Source organism: Cygnus atratus, chromosome 1, assembly GCF_013377495.2.
Source record: "Cygnus atratus isolate AKBS03 ecotype Queensland, Australia chromosome 1, CAtr_DNAZoo_HiC_assembly, whole genome shotgun sequence".
In the NCBI taxonomy this organism is placed as follows: Eukaryota; Metazoa; Chordata; class Aves; order Anseriformes; family Anatidae; genus Cygnus; species Cygnus atratus.
Window position 1 is genome coordinate 127,081,250 of NC_066362.1, and position 20,884 is coordinate 127,102,133.

General features: G+C 39.2%; 2 protein-coding genes across 3 annotated transcripts in view; both read right to left on the reverse strand.

Annotated features, from left to right (window-relative positions):
• The window catches only part of BEND2 (BEN domain containing 2), a 446,678-nt gene that overhangs the window by 61,199 nt on the left and 364,595 nt on the right, over positions 1–20,884 (reverse strand). The window lies entirely within an intron of this gene.
• CDKL5 (cyclin dependent kinase like 5) overlaps positions 1–20,884 on the reverse strand; it is a 130,899-nt gene that overhangs the window by 24,152 nt on the left and 85,863 nt on the right. For both annotated transcript variants that reach the window (XM_035542238.2, XM_035542237.2), the window contains exons 8-11: positions 17,692–17,782; positions 10,782–10,971; positions 6,129–6,209; positions 1,316–1,476 (exon numbers count right to left, since the gene is read on the reverse strand). In XM_035542238.2, coding sequence (XP_035398131.1) covers positions 1,316–1,476; positions 6,129–6,209; positions 10,782–10,971; positions 17,692–17,782 — 523 coding nt within the window. The remainder of the gene's footprint in view (positions 1–1,315; positions 1,477–6,128; positions 6,210–10,781; positions 10,972–17,691; positions 17,783–20,884) is intronic.

A 20,884-nucleotide genomic window follows, 5' to 3' on the forward strand; every position in this document is an offset into this window, starting at 1 on the left:
CTTAAACACATCTGGCATATCAGAGTTAAAGTGGAACAATCAAGCATGTGAGCATGCCAAAAAGTCCTATACAATCAGTGCTCCAGGCTACACAATGTATGTCCAAGGTGGGTGGATGCAGCAGGGAGAACAGAGGATATTGTGCTGGTAAAGACATCCAGATGGATTGAGCCTCAGGTCTATGCAGCCAAGCAAGCCCTGTAACACCAAAACCCCAAACCCAGTCTACCACTGGAACCCTGACTTTTGCAGAACTCAGGTTTTACAGCAAAAAAACAGTTCTGCTTCTGGACCTCTGGTGGCCCTGCAAACAGTGCAGCCATGACTGAGCAGTGCTGTGGCTATGCTTGTTAACATTGATGGACCTAGGCTGGCTTAGAACTGAGGGAATGTACATATTTATGTATCAATTCTACCATGATCTAACTCACATATTACTGAGAGATAACAGGGATGAACTGAGAGCTGACTGTACAGATGAGTTTGTACTTTTGTTGATCTTGTTAGTAATTACAATTGGATAATGTTAGGTATTTTTATGCTTAAGGTTTTTGTGCTACCCATTTTCAGTCATCTAATTATATACTCTATTACAGTTTCTAGAAATTAAGTAAATTTAATGCCAGGCTATTTATTTATTTTTTTTTAGTTAGAAGTACACAGAGATTTAAAACTTAGAGGTATAAGGAACCTAGTAATTTTAAATTAAGCAGGTAGGTAAGCCTTTTTATTACATAAAGTTGCCCATGGACCTACCTTTTCTTTTTTGATGCCACAGCTCTAATGGTACAACTTCTATCCTAAATATGTATAAGAGCAGCTAAAGTTTTTTGGTATTCATTTCAGAAAAAGTACAGGTTGTAAACATCATTGTCCCAAATCTTAAAATGAGGAATATAAACATATTTCTTTTTTGGTGAATTTTGAACTTCAAATATCAAAACCGTGGAGAGATTTCCACAGGTACAGTAATGGCAGCATTCCAAATAGAAAAGCATTCCTTTGGAATTTCAGGACCACCTCCAAACCACAGAATCCGAAAAGGTTGCAATGTGTTTTGTTGTTGTTGTTTTCCAAGAAGCATTAAGCCTGATGCAAAAAGTTAACCAAAATATTCAGCTTGAATAGCTGTAATACAATAAAACTCTGTCTACCTTCTTTATTCAGTGAAGCAACATGGAGCAGTATATAATCACAATGTGCCTAAACTGTCAAACAACTAGCCTCTCGAAGATGATATTCCATATAAGCATGATAGCAACTTATTCATTGGCATAGAAAATACCAGTGATGAGGGTCACATGACTACATTTACCTGTTAGATAACGTGTTGCTGTCTACGTGGTAAGGTTTTCTCTTAGCTGACCGTGAAGGCGAGCTTCCACAGCGATCCAAGAGTCTTTGTGTTTGAAACGAAGGATGGTTCAAACATTGTTCTGTCAAGTATCTGTCTGCTGGATCTAACTTCAGTAAGTTCTTTGGAAAACAAATCCCAAAGTTTGTATTAGTATCTGTATTTGTATCAGCAAAACATAACAAAATAAAGAACAACACTGTGATAGTTTTTTTTTTTTTTTTTTTTTTATCTCCAGAGTATCTGTGATTAGATGCAAATGCCAGAATACATTAATTAAATTGAAATACATATGATACAAAACGAACAGTTTCAAAAATATTATGCTCTGCTTAAGGGATGGAAGGCATTGGACTTGCTTACTATGAAGTATATATATGCTATATATATTCTATATGTGCATAATATATGTACATATGTACATAATGAATATACATAAGCATACTTATAAACTTTCACATTTGTGCTTAAAATGTTTAATACAAAAATAGGTAAATGTAAAAATATGTATGTTTTATCTATTAATGCCTACAGATGTTCAAAATACATGGATTTTAATCATACTGTTCAGGATATGCTTTACACCATTGTTGTTTAGAATAAAAAATATTCAATTTACCAGTAATATAATGCTACAATGAAACAGGCTTTACAAACAAACAGAACAAGCATACAGGAACCGTCTTATAGATATAAAAAACTCCTTTAAAGTAAGCATTTTTTAAAATATACAAATATGAGTATTTTGTTTTTTTTTACTTCAGTAAAGGTTCAAGCCCCCGCACATTTTTAAAGAATCATTTAAACTGCTTACAATGTACTCAGAATAACATTTGCCTTAGAATTCTGTTAGATCTGCTGTGTTTCTGAACAAAGAGACTTTCTGACATGTAGAGAACATTTAATCAACAAAATCAAAAACCAGCTGGTTGATTATTTTGATAACTTTGAAAGGTTCCTTGCAGGAATAGGGCCATATGTAACATATCTTGGAATACTTGAACATGCATGACTGTCAGCAAGGATAAAAAGTTTGAACTGCTATTAAAAAGAATTGGTATTTTTTAAGGGTTATATAGGTTGACTAGAGAACAACTGTATGTGTATACATGCACAAGCATGCACAGATATGGCTAAATATGAGCCAGCAGTGTGCTCAGGTGGCCAAGAAGGCCAACAGCATCCTGGCTTGTATAAGAAGCAGCGTGGCCAGCAGGTCTAGGGAAGTGATTGTCCCCCTGTACTCAGCTCTGGTGAGGCCGCACCTCGAGTACTGTGTTCAGTTTTGGGCCCCTCGCTACAAGAAGCACAGCGAGGTGCTCAAGCGAGTCCAGAGAAGGGGGACAAAGCTGGTGAGGGGTCTGGAGAACAAGTCTTACGAGGAGCGGCTGAGGGAGCTGGGGTTGTTCAGCCTGGAGAAGAGGAGGCTCAGGGGCGACCTTATCGCTCTCTACAGGTACCTTAAAGGAGGCTGTAGCGAGGTGGGGGTTGGTCTATTCTTCCACGTGCCTGGTGACAGGACGAGGGGGAATGGGCTAAAGTTGCGCCGGGGAGGTTTAGGTTGGATATTAGGAAAAACTTCTTTACTGAAAGGGTTGTTAGGCATTGGAACGGGCTGCCCAGGGAAGTGGTTGAGTCACCATCCCTGGAGGTCTTTAAAAGACGTTTAGATGTAGAGCTTAGTGATATGGTTTAGTGGAGGACTTGTTAGTGTTAGGTCAGAGGTTGGACTCGGTGACCTTGGAGGTCTCTTCCAACCTAGGTGATTCTGTGAAATGCATATCTGTATACACATTAACATAGTACTCAGCCACTTGACCACACAATAGTTTTCCCTTCACAGGATCCCTGCCCTTTGAAATGGAAAATGCTCAAAAAACAAAGCAACTGTTCAGCGTTTCAGTGTAGTTCAGTCATACACTATGCAGCATCTGCTTTTCTCAGGCGCCAAGCTTTGTACTGCATGATTAATTTTTTCTTTCCCTCCTTTATTTCTGGTGCTTATCACTGCAGTGATACAAACGGCCCACACAAACGTGACTTCTACATTCCTTGTCTGAAGAGAGGCTGTTTGCCTCTGGCAAAGGCTGGACCACAAGCAAGGAGAACTGGAAGTCCATGGGCAATCATAAGGCTGTGAACCTGACTGGAATCACAGAGAAGTCACAGGGACAGGGCCGATGGCAGGGGCATGGTCACTGGTGGGTATGGCTGGCTTCAGAACCAAGGAGGTGGAGGAGAGCTCCATATAAACAAGTTCCTAAACTGTACGAAGTGACAGCATGAAAAGGAAGGTGTATCCAATGTGCCTCTGGGTCAGGATTAGAGGGGAAATCCAACATTTGTGATGTTATGGTGGGGGTGTGCTACCAACCACACATCTAAGAGGATGACTCTTCCTACAACAACAAGCAGAAGTCTACTGATTACAGGTCCTCATCCTCATGGCACACTTCAACTACCCAGACATGCAGCCTGTGTAGATGGTCCAGGAGATTTCTAACTATGTTGGTGGCAATTTCCTAATTCAGCTGCTAGAGAGGCAAAACAACCAGGGGTTGGACTCCACTTTAGCTGACCTGCTGTTCAGTAATGGTAAAGTACTGGTCACAGAAGATAGTCTGAGATGTAGCAACCCTGAGATGTTTATGGTTAGGATGCAAGTAAAGGATCACAGACTTCAGCTTCTGTAGGGGATTCCTGGGCAGAATAACCTGAAAAACTGCTATCAGAAGAAAGGCGTCCTGGAGAGCCACTTGATTTTCAAAGAAAACTTCCTGAGAGTGCAGGAACAAAGCATCTCATTATGTGGAAGACCACAAAATTTCACACAAGGTCAGCTTGGCTAAATGGGGAGCTGCTTGAAGAACAGAAATGCAAAATAAGCATATGTAAGTATAAGGTCAAGGACAGGATACAAAGGAGGAATACAAAAGCACTGCTTTGGCACGGAGGATGACATTAGGAATGCCAAAGTCTAGCTACAGATAAATCAAGTAAGAAACATCAAGTAGAATCTCTTGATTTTACAGGATTCTAGCAGCAAATGGAAATTCAGGAAAAAAAAAAAGTCTGCTGATGAATGAGGGAGACAACTGAATGACAGATGATATGAAGAAGCACAAGATAATTCAACTTCTTTTTTTGCCCAAGTCATCATATACAAAACCAGCTTCCAATTCCCAAACCTGTGCTTGCAGAACACCATGATTTGTGAAGGAGAGGGGAGGAGAGAAACAGCAAAGCAACAGCATCAAATGGATGACTCTTCATTCATCTAGTCCAGAAATGTTCTCTAAATAGAGATACATATGTCAGCTTTAGCTGACATAATTTGGAGTGTGGGTTATTCTGTAATCTAGCAATCAGACCTGAGGTCCCTGGGAATGCAGATAATGAGGAACACACCAACTGTGGACATGTGCCAGACTGCCCAATGTCTGGAGAAGAGACAGGTATACAGGAAAATATGTAGAGCATTTACAGAATGCAACTTAACCACAGGTTTCTTCAGTTCTCTTGTTGTAGCCTTTTGCTCATTCTTTAACAATGCTCCAGCTTCTGAACTAAGTAATGTGGGTTAAACACGAAATAGCACCTCTGTAAGATCCCTGACCTTTCTCACATTGTACAGAGAAACGTGGACAGGAAAGTTGAAAGGAATTACTTAAATAAAAATGGAATGGAATTCCTTGTAATTCTATGCTTCCTTAAAATTCAATACCTCATTTTGCAACTTTTATCAAAAGAACCCAAAAGACATTGGAATATAACATATAAAAATAGGATAAAATTAAAATAAAAGCAACCTCCAGCATGTGCAACAATAGTCTGAAGAATCATTTTGAATTTGTTGTTCTGTGATATATGCTACTACAGCTTGAGTTACAGCTAATATGATACCAGGAAAAAAAAAAAAGGTTTATGTGAACTAGAAAACAGAAGACTGATTCTACACTTAATTTTTGTCACTATGGCTCTTTCTTTCAGCTTACTGTGACTGAAATAATGGGAGGGTTGTACTGCAGCTTACCATTGTGAAGTTTTTGCAGTACAAGAATGTGGGTATGTGCTGCGTACCCAGAAATATGGCAGAAATGTGTAGCAGAATGTTTTACAATGTTTGGCCACTTTGAGATTTTGAGGAGAACCAGCTTCCCCTGATAGCCAGCAAGAAACTGTATCCTAGTTGAGCCATGGGGAGCTGAGTTGTTCCAAAACAGGACTGAAGAGCAACTTAACACACATGCTGTGTAGATGTGAGTGACAGCAAGCAAATTAAGGCCTCTGACAGGTTAAAAAACAAAAGTTTACCATGCATCGAGTTTGTCTTTAACAACTGTCCACGTCCTCATGCTTATCCCTTAACAAATGAACAACAACTCGGGTTAGCCTAATCCTCTTTCACTGTGGATTTATCTAAATTTATTACAGGTTGAAAACTCACCCATCATCATTACTAACGTAACCTGTGCATCTGAATAGTTGTCACCGTGAATGCACATTGCCACAAATGATGGTGGTTCTTTTGTCTGGAATATATATTGCTTATCAAATCAATCAAATTTGAACAGACTCTCCTGGCATTTGCAGAGGATATTTTCCTGATTCCTAAGAAATATCAAGCCTCCCTATAAACCATGGTGATATCAAAATATCTCAAAAGGAAGTTCACAAGTATTTTTAAGATGTACTCTATAGGAAACAAAGCTAAAAATTCACACTAACATATTTGCCTATATATTACAGACAGAAAATAAATACATTTGCCTACCTTCATAAGATCAAGCAATACACCACTTAAAATTCCCAAGTATCTTCTCTCTAAAGACTGTGGATGATTGACTGCAGGAAACTGTAAAAGTAATACAGCATAAATATACTGAGAATGTAAACAAGGTATACATGAACACATTATTTGAAAAAAAAAAACTACTCAGCGAATAAAGACGTAACTTAATGGAAACCATATGCATTGAAGAAGTTACCAGTTTCTGAAACATTACAAAACATTACAATGAAACAAATAACTACCTGTACAATATGCATCTAGTCAACCAAGGAAAGTATTCTTGATTAGTAGGGCAGTCAAGAAACCACTCTCAAACAAGAAGTCATCAACGTAGATCTATAAATGTGCTCGTGGCACTATGATTGACATGAGGTGGGTGGTTTAAAATAGATTCAGAAATAACATAAGTAATATCCCCCTCCCAAATAATTTAAAATAGGTTCGAGAAAAAAATATTTTTGCACAAATAGAGTACTAATTAAGTATCAAAGATTAAGAGACAATTCCATAATGCTTTTTAAGTGGAAAACATCACAAAAACAGAACGGCAACTATGCAGAAGTTTAAGGTTCAGGATGATCATGCTGCAGTAAAAAACGGCAACATCATGAGAAGTAGTACACACTGCTGGAGGGCATCTTTTGTCAACTACAGTCTCGACAAAACTAGATGAAGACAGTATTTGAAACTAGTCCTAACTGTCTGGAAAGAACAACAAGACAGGCAGGAAAGATTTAGGGAAGAAAAAGAAAACCCACAGAATTGTTTGTTTGTGTTTTTTGGTTGTTTGTTTGCCTTGTAAACAAGGCACTAGTCAAATGAAATAAAAACAATCTTTTCTTCTTTTTAATCAAATGGAAGAAAATCTGCTCAATATTTGTGTGCTATAACATAATGTCAAGTACAATGAGTTGAAAAGAAACAGACACCAGAGATCCAATTCCAGACTATGGCATGCACTGAACTGACACCAACCAAATAGGTAAACTCCTTTCCGTGAAGTAACTTCAAATTTAAATGCTAAACACATATATTCCAGTGTTTTCAGAATTAGAAATTAAGGCTCGATTTCCAAGATAGGCATTAAAAAATCCTTATGGATCCAACTTATGCTGAATTTTAGAGTAAACTGCACGTTTGAATGCCAGAGAAGCCTCTGGAAAAATGAAATGAAACAAAACAACAGCCAGCCAGCTGATTGGCATTAATCACAGTTTATCCAAAACAAAGCAGCTGAGATCCAGATACTTTGTTAGCAGTTCCCAGAGTTGTGGCATTTGCCTAATAGTATGCATATGCTTCAGTTGCAGCCTGGCTTGATCCCATCTGCATCTTAACTGTGTGTTTTCTAAATAGTCCTCTTAAGTTAACACATCAAAGCAAGAATACTGACAACAGGGAACATGCACTGTTCTTGTCTTCTGGCAATCACATACCTGATGCATAAAAAGCTGTCACTATATGTCCCAATGGGCTCAAGCCATACATAAAACACACCCACATAAAATACTTAGTTATACTTAACACCACTGAAAATATAAGGTAACAACAAAATTCATGTCAGTGATTAAGACAACAACGAAACAACCCAACAGATATGAAAATAAACGATCATGTTTTCTATAGTATAAGCACATACGCAAACTAAATGTTTGGTCTGAACTGCCAACAAGCAAGAAGTCTTAAATACTTTTATATCTTTACTTTCACTTGTGCATTTTTAAACTCTTACATCTAGAGGTTGTTACAGTTAGGTGCACACATTTACATGCATACCTTCCCTCAGAGTAAATGCTACCTCCAAATTATGCTTTCAAGAGTAATCCATCAGTACAAACCTCCATTTCAAAAAAAGTATGTATATGGAAGCAGAATGGATTGCACATGAACTGCATGCGTGTAAGTGTTAGACCACTCTGAAGTGCAATCCATTGTTTGTACTGGCATTACTTTTCATAAATCACATTATGTGAGCTTTGAAGGAAAATGAAAGAACATTATTTGAATGTGTTTGTTCCTAAATAGTCTCTGTATTTTTCTTTTTACTTTGCTTTCTTTTAAAGTGGTTTTCTAATGACTAAGGATTTATTTATTTATTTAAGTCCAAGTCGATGTTGATCTTAGATAGCACCCTAGATGGACCAAGCCTTTCATACTTCTACTACTGTTTACACAAAGCAAACAGATTTTCAGCAGACACTAACTTGTTTTAAGTAGAATATTCTCCTAAACAAACACACTTCACCTTTCTTATCAAGCTCTTCAGTCCATCCAAGAGGACAAAATATTCTTGTCTTCATGTAGAATGACCATTCTAAATCAGATTTTACATCTGGAATGATGACGGAAACATGAAAACGTGCCAAGAAATGCAAAGCTGTAATATGCAATTGCTATTCACTGTGTTTGCTCAGATTCTCCAGGTTATTTATAATTAATCTGTAGAATAATATTAAAGCCCTACATTAGCATTCACGTTTCCATAAAGGAACGAACCTATTAGTACTTTCTGATCCTGTATTGCCTTGGGTCTTCAACATACCATGGATGTTTGCTTTCTCAAAAGGACAGAAGAGAGATCACTAAGTACTTTCTAATCTTCAGGACTGACGAAAACTCTGTGTGTGTGTGTGTGTGTGTGTGTCTATGTACGGAGGAAACAAGTAGGAAGAAAACATGAAGTATGCAAATGTGCATCTGTATAAATGCACGTGTGTTGCTGTAATGTTTGAATTAGATTTTTTTTTTAATTGTGTGCTACAATGGGGTAGTACTTACAGTAGAGATTCACAAAGCCTAGCGATAATCATATGGATAAACATTTCTACTTCAAGGGCTAGTTTCTAACTTGTGAACAGCCAGTGCCAAAATCCAGCTTGTAAATAACAATTTGCATAATCACGGCACAACAATTTGCATGAGCACAGCATATCTTCTGTCTGCTATGTAACAGAAAATCTTCCACTATTAAGCATTACTATTAAAAAAAAAAAATCTGTACTTTTAATGTTGTCTTACAGCAAGGAATAATTTTTCCCCCTTAACTACTGGATATCATATTCCAAACCAACATTTTTGTAGTATTTTTCATGTTTAAGCCATTTTTCAGGCTTCACTTCAGTATTCTACAACTATTTTCTATTAGAAGGCATATGTCACTGTTGTTATCAATAGTGTGACTTCAGAGATGAGGATAAACAGGCAGCAACACGGCTGAGGCCGAGCAATAAACCATTGATCCAGGATGAGAACAGGGACTCATTACTCTCAACCCTGTGCTAATTACATTAGGTCCATGCTGTGTTCTTGAATCACTGTATTTTAAAGCTACAAAACAAAAGATACTTCATTTTCATCCTAAGACACTGCAAAGCATTTATCCAAATAAGATTACACTACACAACTATAATTGTTGTAAAACAGTATTTAAGAGAGAGTTATTTATTTTGCTTACAGTTTTTAAAGCTTTCCTGATAAGGGGTATAATATTTTTAAATAGGAAATCCTGTCCAGCCCTGCTCTAAACAGCATCAAATACATATAGGACCTTGCAAGAAATGCTTGTCTAATTGTTCTTTAAAAACTTCTGACAGAGGGTCTGCAAGCTTCATCAAAAATTCTTGGAAATTTTGCTACCCTTCTAGCTAAAATAATTAACCTTACACCTTAAGCCAACTACTACTCTTCCTATCATTATCAGCTAAGCCTAATTTATATAAAACTTGAGCACATTTTAAGACAGTTAGGTGTCCCTCTTTGCTTTTCTCATTCACCGTTTTCTCTTTGACAGAGTAAAACACAAATCTTCAGTCTTTAGCACAGATCAGGTCTCCTAAAACCTTAGTATGTCTTTTTATAGGATTTTATATTAACAATTTCGTACCATTCATCAAGATCATAAATTCACCTAAGCAACGTTCACTACTGGAAACAACGACGACAACAAAAACCAAAAAACTGAATTACAAGAAAAAGCAAGCACGACCACTGACCAGGTGCTATTAAAGATAACAGCTATTTATCATATATTTCATCTGGGATTTTGCCGCATTGTGTGTTCCAACTTGAGCAGATTCTCTATTCTATTGTCTTTGTCAATACATGGCATTGGCAAGCCCCTGAAAGGGGAACAACAAGCTTTCTGACTCATGTGGCTTATATCAAATCTCCAGAAATACAAGTAAAAAGCTCTTCTATCATCACAGCAGTATCCATGACCCAAATTTTGCCATCATAGTAGCTTTAAGAAAACAGTCACAACTTGTCCACATCCTGAACAGACAGCCATGCCACTAAACTTCATAATGCACAGCTTGCACTATAATGCTAAGTTAGTATCAATACTAACTTTCAAGACAAAAAAGTCAAATAAACAGATTTTTATTTATTTTTTTTAAATCAGCTTTTAATAGTAAAATGAACTTAGTTGTCCAACTCAATACTGGTATAACTGGAATTTGACTTTGAATTATGAATGCCTTATGATCTAAATATCCTATACTTCCACAGAAACACATGTAGCTGATAACACAACACACACTCTAAATGAAAAGAACCTTTACAGCAACAATGACAATAGTGTAAATACCATGTGAGTAAATTAAAAGCAAAAAAAAGAACAAAGCTTTCTCTTACCCGCAAGCCATGGAAGCGTGGGTTGCTGTAGAAGAGCTTCATCTGCTCGGCTGGCAGTGGGCCTAGCACCTTCTGAATGGTAAAGAGCTGGTCAATCTCGCTCTCCCCAGGGAACAAGGGTTGTCCGTCACTCAGCTCGCCCAGGATACAGCCCACAGACCACATATCCACAGCCTTTCCATATGGGGCTCTGTAAAGTTAAAGTACAATGTTTTTCACCTACCGGCACCATCCTCTTACTAAGCTGTCTTAGTTTACTGGCCGTATTTTCCATGCCTTGCTTCCTTACAGCTCAGAAAAATAAACTTTAACATTAAAGAAGTGATCTCATATACCAAGTCCTCCGTTTCCACACTGGATTGCTTGACATATTGATGTCAAAAGACAGGACAGGAATTTTCAAGGACCCCCAGGGGTTTGGTTACCTTTGTAAAAAATAAAAAGCTTACAAGAATAATCTTTTTGACCAAGATGCTGTTACCAAAGTTAAACTAGCACTAACTTCCCTTTTATCCAGAGGTTAATGACTGTACAGTATTTCTGCATTACAGAAATTGCTTTTTCTGTTGTGCTTAGCAGGTTGATAGACACACTGGATCTGGTCACTGAGAGGACAGAAACAATAAGCAATCTTTGTTTCAGCCTTCATACAGTGAAATTTTAACTAGAGAGAAAACAGAATGCCCCTGAAGCAATTCCTGAAACTACTCAACAGTTGAAAACCACAGATGAGGACAAAATGAAAGCATCATGAAATAAGTATTTCCTGAAGCAAACACACGGGTGGGGCTTTGGAGAGAAATTCAGAGGGGCAGTCTCTGTATGCAGGCAACGTTGTGTGGTGGTTGGATGGCACCCACCTGTATTTTAAAGTGTTACTGACAAAAGAAGCTAGGTCAGCAATGAAGAGGTGGAGGGAGTTTGCTGGAAACAATGCTCAATGGTGTGCGTATTACACTAGAAAGGGCTAGAGCAGCTTTTCTTGAGACTACATACAAGGGTATTTAAGGGAAGAACAGGCAATAAGGATATTATGGTCAAGAAAAATGATAGACTTGTGGATGGTTTTGAGATACATAGGGCAGAAAATCATAATACAGAAAATGGATGTTTGTATGAGGAGGAGAGGGTGGGGGACTATTGCAACCTGAAGTCTAAAGGCAATGAATGCTGAAGAAGCAGAATCCTTTTGGACGGTTTCTGATTCTCCCTCTAAGGTTCTGTTCCTTGGTCAGCTTCTTTAGCAGCCCATCTCAATCACGCAACAGCTAATGCGTTACATGCTTTTGGCTTTTAGTGCTCTGAAGCACCTCATTTTCTGTATGCCCAAGTTCTTGCTTGATGGATTTAAACTGTTTTGTAAACACTCAACTTATTCCAAGAATTTATTTTGGATGTCAAGGTTTTGGGCAGAATGAGGGGGGGGAATTCCTCGCAGGTCAAAGAAAAAGCATATAAAAAGAATAAGCAAGAATAAAGACAGGAAGAAACACTAAACTGAAAACATACTTCATTGATTCTCTTCTTTCTGAAACTTGCAATCCAACAACTCAACCTCTGTTTCAGGATATTTTCAAGTTACAGCCGGCTTGCCTATTTCTGGAGTTGCAGCTGATAAATCCTATCCTAAATCTATTCCCTTTATTCCTTCCTTATGCTGATGGATAAAGGTGTTTACGGAGAGCGTACCCTTAGATTAAAGAAAAAAACTCTGACTTTTCCCTGCTTGCAACCACTCATGATTAGTTACTTCACTTTATGGGGAGGGCACTTGATCAGAGAACGCTGTAACCCTTGAGATAATTTAGTTAGGTTAAGGCAAGAGAGCTTTTCTAGCTGGACAATAGCCTAGGTGAAATCACAGGCCCACTGAGATGCGTACTGCAGGAGTTAAAGGTAGCCAGGAAGGCTGAAAAGGGACACCAACATTTCAAGAACTGTTTGCCTTTCAGAATCTGACATGAGACACTGCAGTACCCAGACAAATGGAATCGTCACAAATTCAAAGTTTGCCCCCATCGGAATAGACCACTGACAATGAAATGACGACTGACAAACTGAGGATCTGTTAGCAAACCAGTTTGTGAGAGTCTAACTAAAAAACCTGACCTTTTTACAACAGAAAAACAAGCACTTTTTAAATTTGTAACCCTTTAAAAGGCACGCTTCTCCACCGTGAGACGTGAAGTTGGAAAAAGCTATGCTGCTGTAGACCAGGGCCTTGGAGAATCAGCTAGGGTTACAACTGAGAAATGGGCTAAAACTCCTTTGAGACGGGGACAATTACCTTTCCATGCTAACACAAATGCAGTAACCTGAATCACAGTTTAGGAAGTTTCCATTATTTGCTCTGCAGTCGAACAGAAAACACTCATTTCTTATGGAAGCAGCAGAGTAAGACTGGCAGAATCAGTCTTCCAGATCACAACAGGCGAGCAATGCAAGAATGAAGTGGCTGGATAAATGAAGTAACTCCTGTATGAAACTACTAATCAGGAGTACTGTAGTCTACTGCGGCACAACTTAGACTCTCCAAAACTTATTATCATCTAGAAATATGGTATGCTAAAATCCACTAGCTTTTAGCAATGTTTTGTCATCAAGGAGTACAGAGCCCTCCACTAACAGTTACCTGAGGCTCTTCAAAGTGAGTAGATTTTGGATGTTCTGTGAGTAACTAGGCAGCATTTTCTTTCCTCGGGAAATTTAAGTACTTGAACTTTATAACAAAAGATAAACCTCTCTGGGACACATTAAAACTTGAAAAAGTAAAAATAAATTTGGTAAAATATAAATATTTAATAATCCTGGGAAGACTTTCCAGTATTAGATGTTTATAAAGATTTGGTAAAATGCAGGGGGTGGGAGGATGGATAAGATGATTGCAAAACAAGAACAAGATTGCCAGGAAAAAGACATCATGTTAGGCCAGAAAAACTTGGCATTAAAAACATACGCCAGCAAAGTTGAGGTCATATGAACTAAATACACATACCCCCATCCCCTTCCTCTACAAGCCAATCAAGTTTAGCCAATTACATACAGACATGATTCCTGATAAATTTCCTTTGTTAATCAAATAGTTTTGAAAACTGCAGGTCATACTAATACCATGTCTGTCAAGTTTTTCATGTCTTTCCTCTTAAATCTTAATTACGACTATAGACAAAGTGTGAAATGCTGTAAAAGTGAAAAGGGCATGATTGATGCTTTCTTTCCAAGTTGTGAGAATGTGTATGTCATATGTGCACATGTACACACACACACTTTGCTGGAAGTTCAGTTATATCTGTCTTCTCCAAAATATGAAAACCTGAGCTTTGAGGTTTTTAATGGCAACTTTAACATACTATTCTGCATATAACAACACAACTGCATACCGATTTGATTAAGCTTAGCACAGCTCTGGGAATACTGGTATGACTTTATTGAAAGAATATTTATTATCCAATGCTTTACATATTCAAGAAATGTCTATTCTTTGGTTCAGTGCTAACTAAAGGTTCCAAGAAAGATCTGTTTCTCAGCAGCATGCAACGTTTTGGTTAAAGAATATAAGTGACCAGTACTTTGTTTGCTCCTGTGGCTGCCAATTCCTTACTTCTAGAATATCCCTATATGTGTATGTTATACATTCAGGAATTGCATTTTATCAGAGTGTTCATGCAGTATGGAAAAACACACTGTAAACTTGATAGCAATGGAAAAACCACAAGAAATACATTTCCAACTACTTTTGCCCTTTTAGGTCCTGTGAATTTGTTCATGCAATACCTGAAAATCTGTTCAACATTGTGAAGTAGTAAAATGTTAATTTTACAGATTAATAAAAGAGTGAAATTAAACTGCCCAGATAAGGCTACTCATGCAACTACTGCTTTCACAAACAACATGAAACTAACTTCTCAATGCTTTAATAAAATGATTCATGTAGTCTCCTTCCTCAAACTCTTCCCGACCAGTTATAAAATCACAGAATCACAGAACATCCTGAGATGGAAGAGACCCACAAGCATCATCGAGTCCAACTCCTGGATCCCCACAGCATCACAAAAAAGAATTGATTTTTTTTTATCAAACCCTGTATCTGAGGGCATTATCCAAACACTCCTTGAACTCCAGCAGGCTCAGTGCCATGACCACTGCCCTGGGGAGCCTGTCCCAGTGCCCGACCACCCTCTGGGTGCAAAACCTTTCCCTAACACCCAGCCTGACCCTCCCCTGTCCCAGCTCCATGCCGTTCCCTCGGGTCCTGTGGCTGTCGCCAGAGAGCAGAGCTCAGCGCCTGCCCCTCCACTCTCCTCGTGAGGGAGCTGCAGGCCGCCATGAGGCCTACTCTGCTCTCAGCTGAACAAACCAAGGGACCTCAGCCGCTCCTCATACGTCCTCCCCTCTAGACCCTTCACCATCTTTGCAGCCCTCCTTTGTATGCTCTCTAATAGTTTTATGTCCTTTTTATACTGTGGCAGACAGAAAAATCTTGACAAAACTGAGGGATGGTGTGGAAAACCTGAAATGCTGACCCATGCCCAGGGCAGATGAATCCTCTCCTGGGAGTTTCTTTGGAAAGGGAAGAAGCCTGCGGGCCATGCCCCAGCTGGCTGAGCCCTGGGGTTGACGTGGCTTCCGTGGGAGGGGGATATGTGGAAGGAGAGCTCAGGGGAAGCAGACGGCTGGGTGAGGATGGCTGGAAAGCCTCTGCGCTCATCTGCTGAGTCACGCCGCGGGTGGGAAGCCTTCACATCCAACACCAGGATGACAACCAAGTGACTTGAGCTGCTCCTCATATATCTTCCCCTCTAGACCCTTCACCATCTTTGTGTCCCTCCTTTGGGCACACTTTGATAGTTTAATGTCTTTCTTATATTGTGGTGCCCAAAACTGCACACGGTACTTGAGGTGCAGCCACACCAGCAGAGCAGAGCGGGACAATCCCCTTCCCTTGATGGGCTAGCAGTGCTGTCCCTGATGTCCCCAGGGTATGGTTGGCCCTTCTGGCTCCCAGGGCACACTGTTGGTTCATATTTAACTTGCTGTCAACCAGAACCCCTGTCTCCCATTTCACAGGGCCGCTCCCCAGCCTCTTGTTCCCCAGTCCGTCCGTACAGACAGGGTTGTCCCGTCCCAGATGCAGACTCAAGCACTTGCTCATTAGATTCCATGTGGCTGGTGATTGCCCAGCCCTCTAGTCTGTCAAGATCTCTCTGCAAGGCCTCTCTACTCTCGAGAGAGTCAACAGCTCCTCTTATTTTTGTGTAATCTGCAAACTTACTTAGTATGCATTTGAGTCCTGAATACAGATCATTTGGAAAAACATTCAAGAGAAATGTCTCTGAAATGAAGCCCTGCGGAACCCCACTAGTGACTGACTGCCAGCCTAATGTAACCGTATTCACTATAACCCCCCAGCCTAGCCTGTCAGCCAGTTGTTCACACACTGCATTATGTATTTTTCTAGCTGCATGTTGGACATTTTGTAAGGGATACTGCAAGCAGCAGTACAGAAGGCTTTGCTGAAATCCAAAAAGATTCCATCAACTGGTTTCCCTTGGTCAGCTAGGCAGGTAATCTTGTCATAAAAGGAAATTATGTTAAACAGGACTTTCCCCTCTGTGTTGGCTATGACCAATGACTGCATTATCTTTCAAGTGTTTTTCAAAAACTCCCAGAAAAATCTTCTCCATAATTTTACCAGGCACTGAAGTGAGACTGACAGGCCTATAATTACCAGGGTCTTCTTTCTTGCCCTTCTTGAAAACTGGGACAACATTTGCCAGCTTCCAGTTGACTGGGACCTCCCCAGATTCCCAAAACCACTGAAAAATAATTGAGAGAGGTCTCATGGTGACATCAACTAGCTCTCTAAGTACCCTGGTATGAATCCCATCAGGCCCCATTGACTTTTGTGCATCCAGCTGAAGCAACAAATCCTGCACAAGTTTGGAGTTGGCTGGGAGTTTATTGTTCCTGCAGTCATGGTCCTCCAACTCAGGGCTCTGGGAGTCCCAGGGCCCATCACTAGTGTTAAAGACAGAGGAGAAGAAGGTATTAAATGTCTCTGCTTCATCTACAGTCCTATTTGTGAGGTGAACATCCTCATCAAGTAACAGACCAGTGTTCTCTCTGGTCCTCCTTTTGTTGCTAATGTATTTTAAAAAAAGCCCTTTTTATTGGCCCCCACAGCCCTTGGCCAGCATCAATTTTAATTGAGCTCTGGCCACGACTTATGTCCCTACAACAGGAAACGGCACCTTTGTAGTCATCCCATGTCACCAGACCTTGTTTCCAGCATCCATACATTTTCCTTTTTCACCTAAACTCTAGAAGATGATCCCTGCTCATCCAGGCCAGCCCTCTACTTTGCCTGCTTCACTTTGAAAACTTTCAAATTGCCCGTTCCCGTGCTCTTAAGAGGTGGTACTTATAAAAAGTTAAGAAGCTAGTACCCTTCCTCTTACCATTTCAGCAGTGCTGGTAAAGAGCAACTGGGAATGAGAGCCAAACCATAGTTTTGACCTAAAGGATAAAGAGAACTAGGAGTGTAACATGGTGAAAGCTGCGCTGCCAATACTATGCAATGTCCAACATGAGGCTAACAAAACGAACACTTCAGAATACAAGACTACCATAGAAACATCTTTTGAAAGGAACGTCGGGGAGGAGCATCTGAAGTAGGTTTGTGACAATTCAGCTTCATCTTTTAGTCAGTTAAATACTATTCAGTTCAAGACAGGTGAACATGTCAATGACTCATGCCAACCCACATTTTCATTTATGCTTGTTGAAGTCTTTAGAAATCTTCCCTTTAAATCAACTACAGTTCTCCACTGGCAAATTTTATAAAAGGTGCTTGATAAAATGCAAAGAATCAGCCAAGATTTATCATGGTTGCTCTACAAACTGTACTTACCCAAGCAACAGTTCAGGTGAGCGGTACCATCTGGTAGCCACGTATTCTGTATAGTTAGCATTGCTTCCTTCAGAGAGGTTACGAGCAAAGCCTGTCGAAACAAGTGTAAAAGATTGTATTCTATTTTAAGTAAATATGCATATCCCCAATGATTTTGGAGGTAAGAGGTCACATCTATTTAAACAGAAGTAAATTGTTTAGCGCGGAATGTCTCCAGAGACTGCTCATCTACTGAAACACAACCTTTTATTGATACAACACTGAAAGTCAGAATGTCTGCTTTAATGACTACTTTATTTGTGTACTGTCCTCAGAAATCTATAGCGTTTTGCCATTATGTTTGGTACTTCACCATAATGGAACAGACTGGTAAAAGTTACTTGTCAGTATGCCATGCATGTTATTGAGCCACTAAATTTCACTGTGAAATTCTGTTTGCAGAAGAGGATTCATAATAATAGAAACTTACCATATGCGTGACAAGTAGACACGTTAGTCATTGATCTTAACTACTACAGTCTCACTGCATTCCATTTTCTCATGTGGTCAAGCAGCTATGTTATTCTTGGCAAAAAATGGGGCAATCTCTCCCAAACTACAAAAGGCAGGACTCTACCAAAGATCAGCAAAACGACGTTATTTCTGCATTTACGTCACTCCACAAGTGTGAGCTTCCCATCTGCTTTAGCATTATATTGATAACAAGGCTCTCAGTGGATTAGGATCAGAAACCAAGTCCAAATTAACTTCCTCCTCCACATCATTTTATTAAGAATCAAAAAACTGTCAACTTATTTGCAATTGTATCAAAACTCAACTTCTGTCTTAAGGTATAACAATTAACAAGATCAACAGTGAGAAGAGTGCATATACTGAAAAATCCAGATGTAGGAATAAGTTGAATTTTGTTTTCGTTCTCCTCCATTTATAAAAAGTGAGCTGAGCAGCACAGTAACGACGTTACTAGATTCTTCATGTAGAAGTACTCTAGGGCAGCTGATAGCACTGTTTTTGGTAAAGTATCAAGCATCTTACTGTTTTTCCAACAAGTAATTAATAATAAGGTAAGAGTTCAGACAGATCTCAACAGCAAGTCTCTGCTGTTGAAATTGACCTCAAACTGGAACAAACTTTTGGGACTGAAATACAGAAGCAACATTTTCAAAATGCTTCCTTACTAAGATGTAGCACTAAAACTTGGTCGAAAACTCACTTCAGTGAAACCACTAGGAGTCCTTCCATTATTGCATGAGCGATGAAGAAAGAATAAAAAGTACAAAGTCTTGCAGAGGTATAAAGCATAATTTCATTTTCAGAATCAGTAAGTGCTACTTAAACGCAAGTCATTTTTCTTTATTCCTGAGTTCTTATGCAGAAGCTGCCAAAAGCGATTTTCCCACACAACTATGCTTGTAAGGCTGTCATTTATTTATTGATTTACTTTTAGTATTCTGAAAGTGTATCTCACTTGGCAGCATTAGTGAAGGACTCCAGCCCCACTGCTCCCTATGGTTACACTAATTTACTCCAAATTGGAGTAAAGGTTTGGGTGCAAAGACTATTATTGGACTAGCGGTTAGAGAAAACAACGTATTTGTTTTTGACATAGGTCACAGCTGTTAATTCTAAGATACCTCTCCCTTCAAAAGTTAGTAAATGGAAAGGCATGTACAATGAGGAAAAGATATTTCAAAGTCATCCCAAAATAAAAATAATTCTCACATGTTCCCACAGTTCTGCTGATCGTTACTGATGCTGCTAGAATAAAACTTGAAAGGATTTTTTAATTACCTAAAACTAACTTAACTTTTGGGTAAATTTCTAAACATTGCTATATTTAGAACTGCTTAGGCAGCCCTGTTTCTGTTCCAAATTACATGACCCATCTGATTAATCTGGTCAGTGAAAAATCTTTCATTTGTGCTTTTAAACACAAGAGGGAAAATAACCAAGAGCCATCCTGAAGAAATGGGACAGCCAAAACTGGGAAGCCCCAGCCTGAATGAGGGGAGAAAAATAAAGGGGCCACATGATACAAATGATCACATCGCAGCAGCCCATGTAGTAGTGTACAGCACCAGCCCACCAGCCCAGGTGCACCAGAGCATCAACAAGTCAGTGTCATCTTCAGTGGCATCTATATATTGTCAGGTGTGTAAGAAACCACTTTATGGATACACTGCTGCTCTGACTATGTTACCATGCTGAAAGATGATGGACAAAATTGATAGTTCAAGAAAGCATAAAACCTTTCTAACAGAACAACTGCTACTTTTCTGTTGTGGCAGAGCTAGCTTACTGACCCTACCTCCAAACTGTGCTGAGGTATTGGGTACAATTTTTGACACAACATAAGAGAAGGTAATTAGGCAGAAGACTAGACCAAATTCTAAACAGCAAGAAGAAACAGATTAGAACATGAACATGGAAAGTGATTTGGGTGAGAGCAACTATGAAAGCAACAGAGCTTGTATCCCAATGCAAGGAAGGCAAACAACAAAAATAAAAACGAGATTTCAAGAAAGGACTTTAAACAACTCATAGGAGAGGAGGGTAGATGTCAAGGTAAAAGGTGTGAGGGAAAAAGGAGTTCAGAAGATTGGCAGTTTCTTACAGAGAAGTAAGGCACATGTAAATTAAAGTAAAGAATTCTAACATTAAAGGAATAGAATAATTCAGTTGGAAGGGACCTTCAAAGATTATCTAAGTCCAACCTCCTAATGACATGCAAGGACTTAAATAGGTGCCTAGGAACACTAAGGAACATGCATTACTGAGATCGTCAAGAATAAGCTAAGCAAAACCTGTCAGGAATGACACAAACAGGCTTAATCATTTCTTTGAGTAGGTGGAAGAACTAGAGAATTTCTTGAGGTCTTTTCCAGCCCTGTTTCATGATTTCTGTGCTCATGTATCATACAGAAATCAAGAGATTTTTAAAACAAGTAATTCTGAAGCCCTGGTGTTGAAACAGCAAGCATACTAAACAGAATGCCTACCAATTTCTAACAAGTCAGATGCATCTGCTGTAATCGGCATTTTGAGCTGTTATCTTTCCCATTTCTATTGGCAGAAATGACACCCACACAACATGTGTCCAGGCAAGCACCACATTCAACCCCATTTTTTCTGGTACGGTATGTACAGAACATGGCACAAGGATTATGAAGAACTATCTCGTTAAAAAATTGTG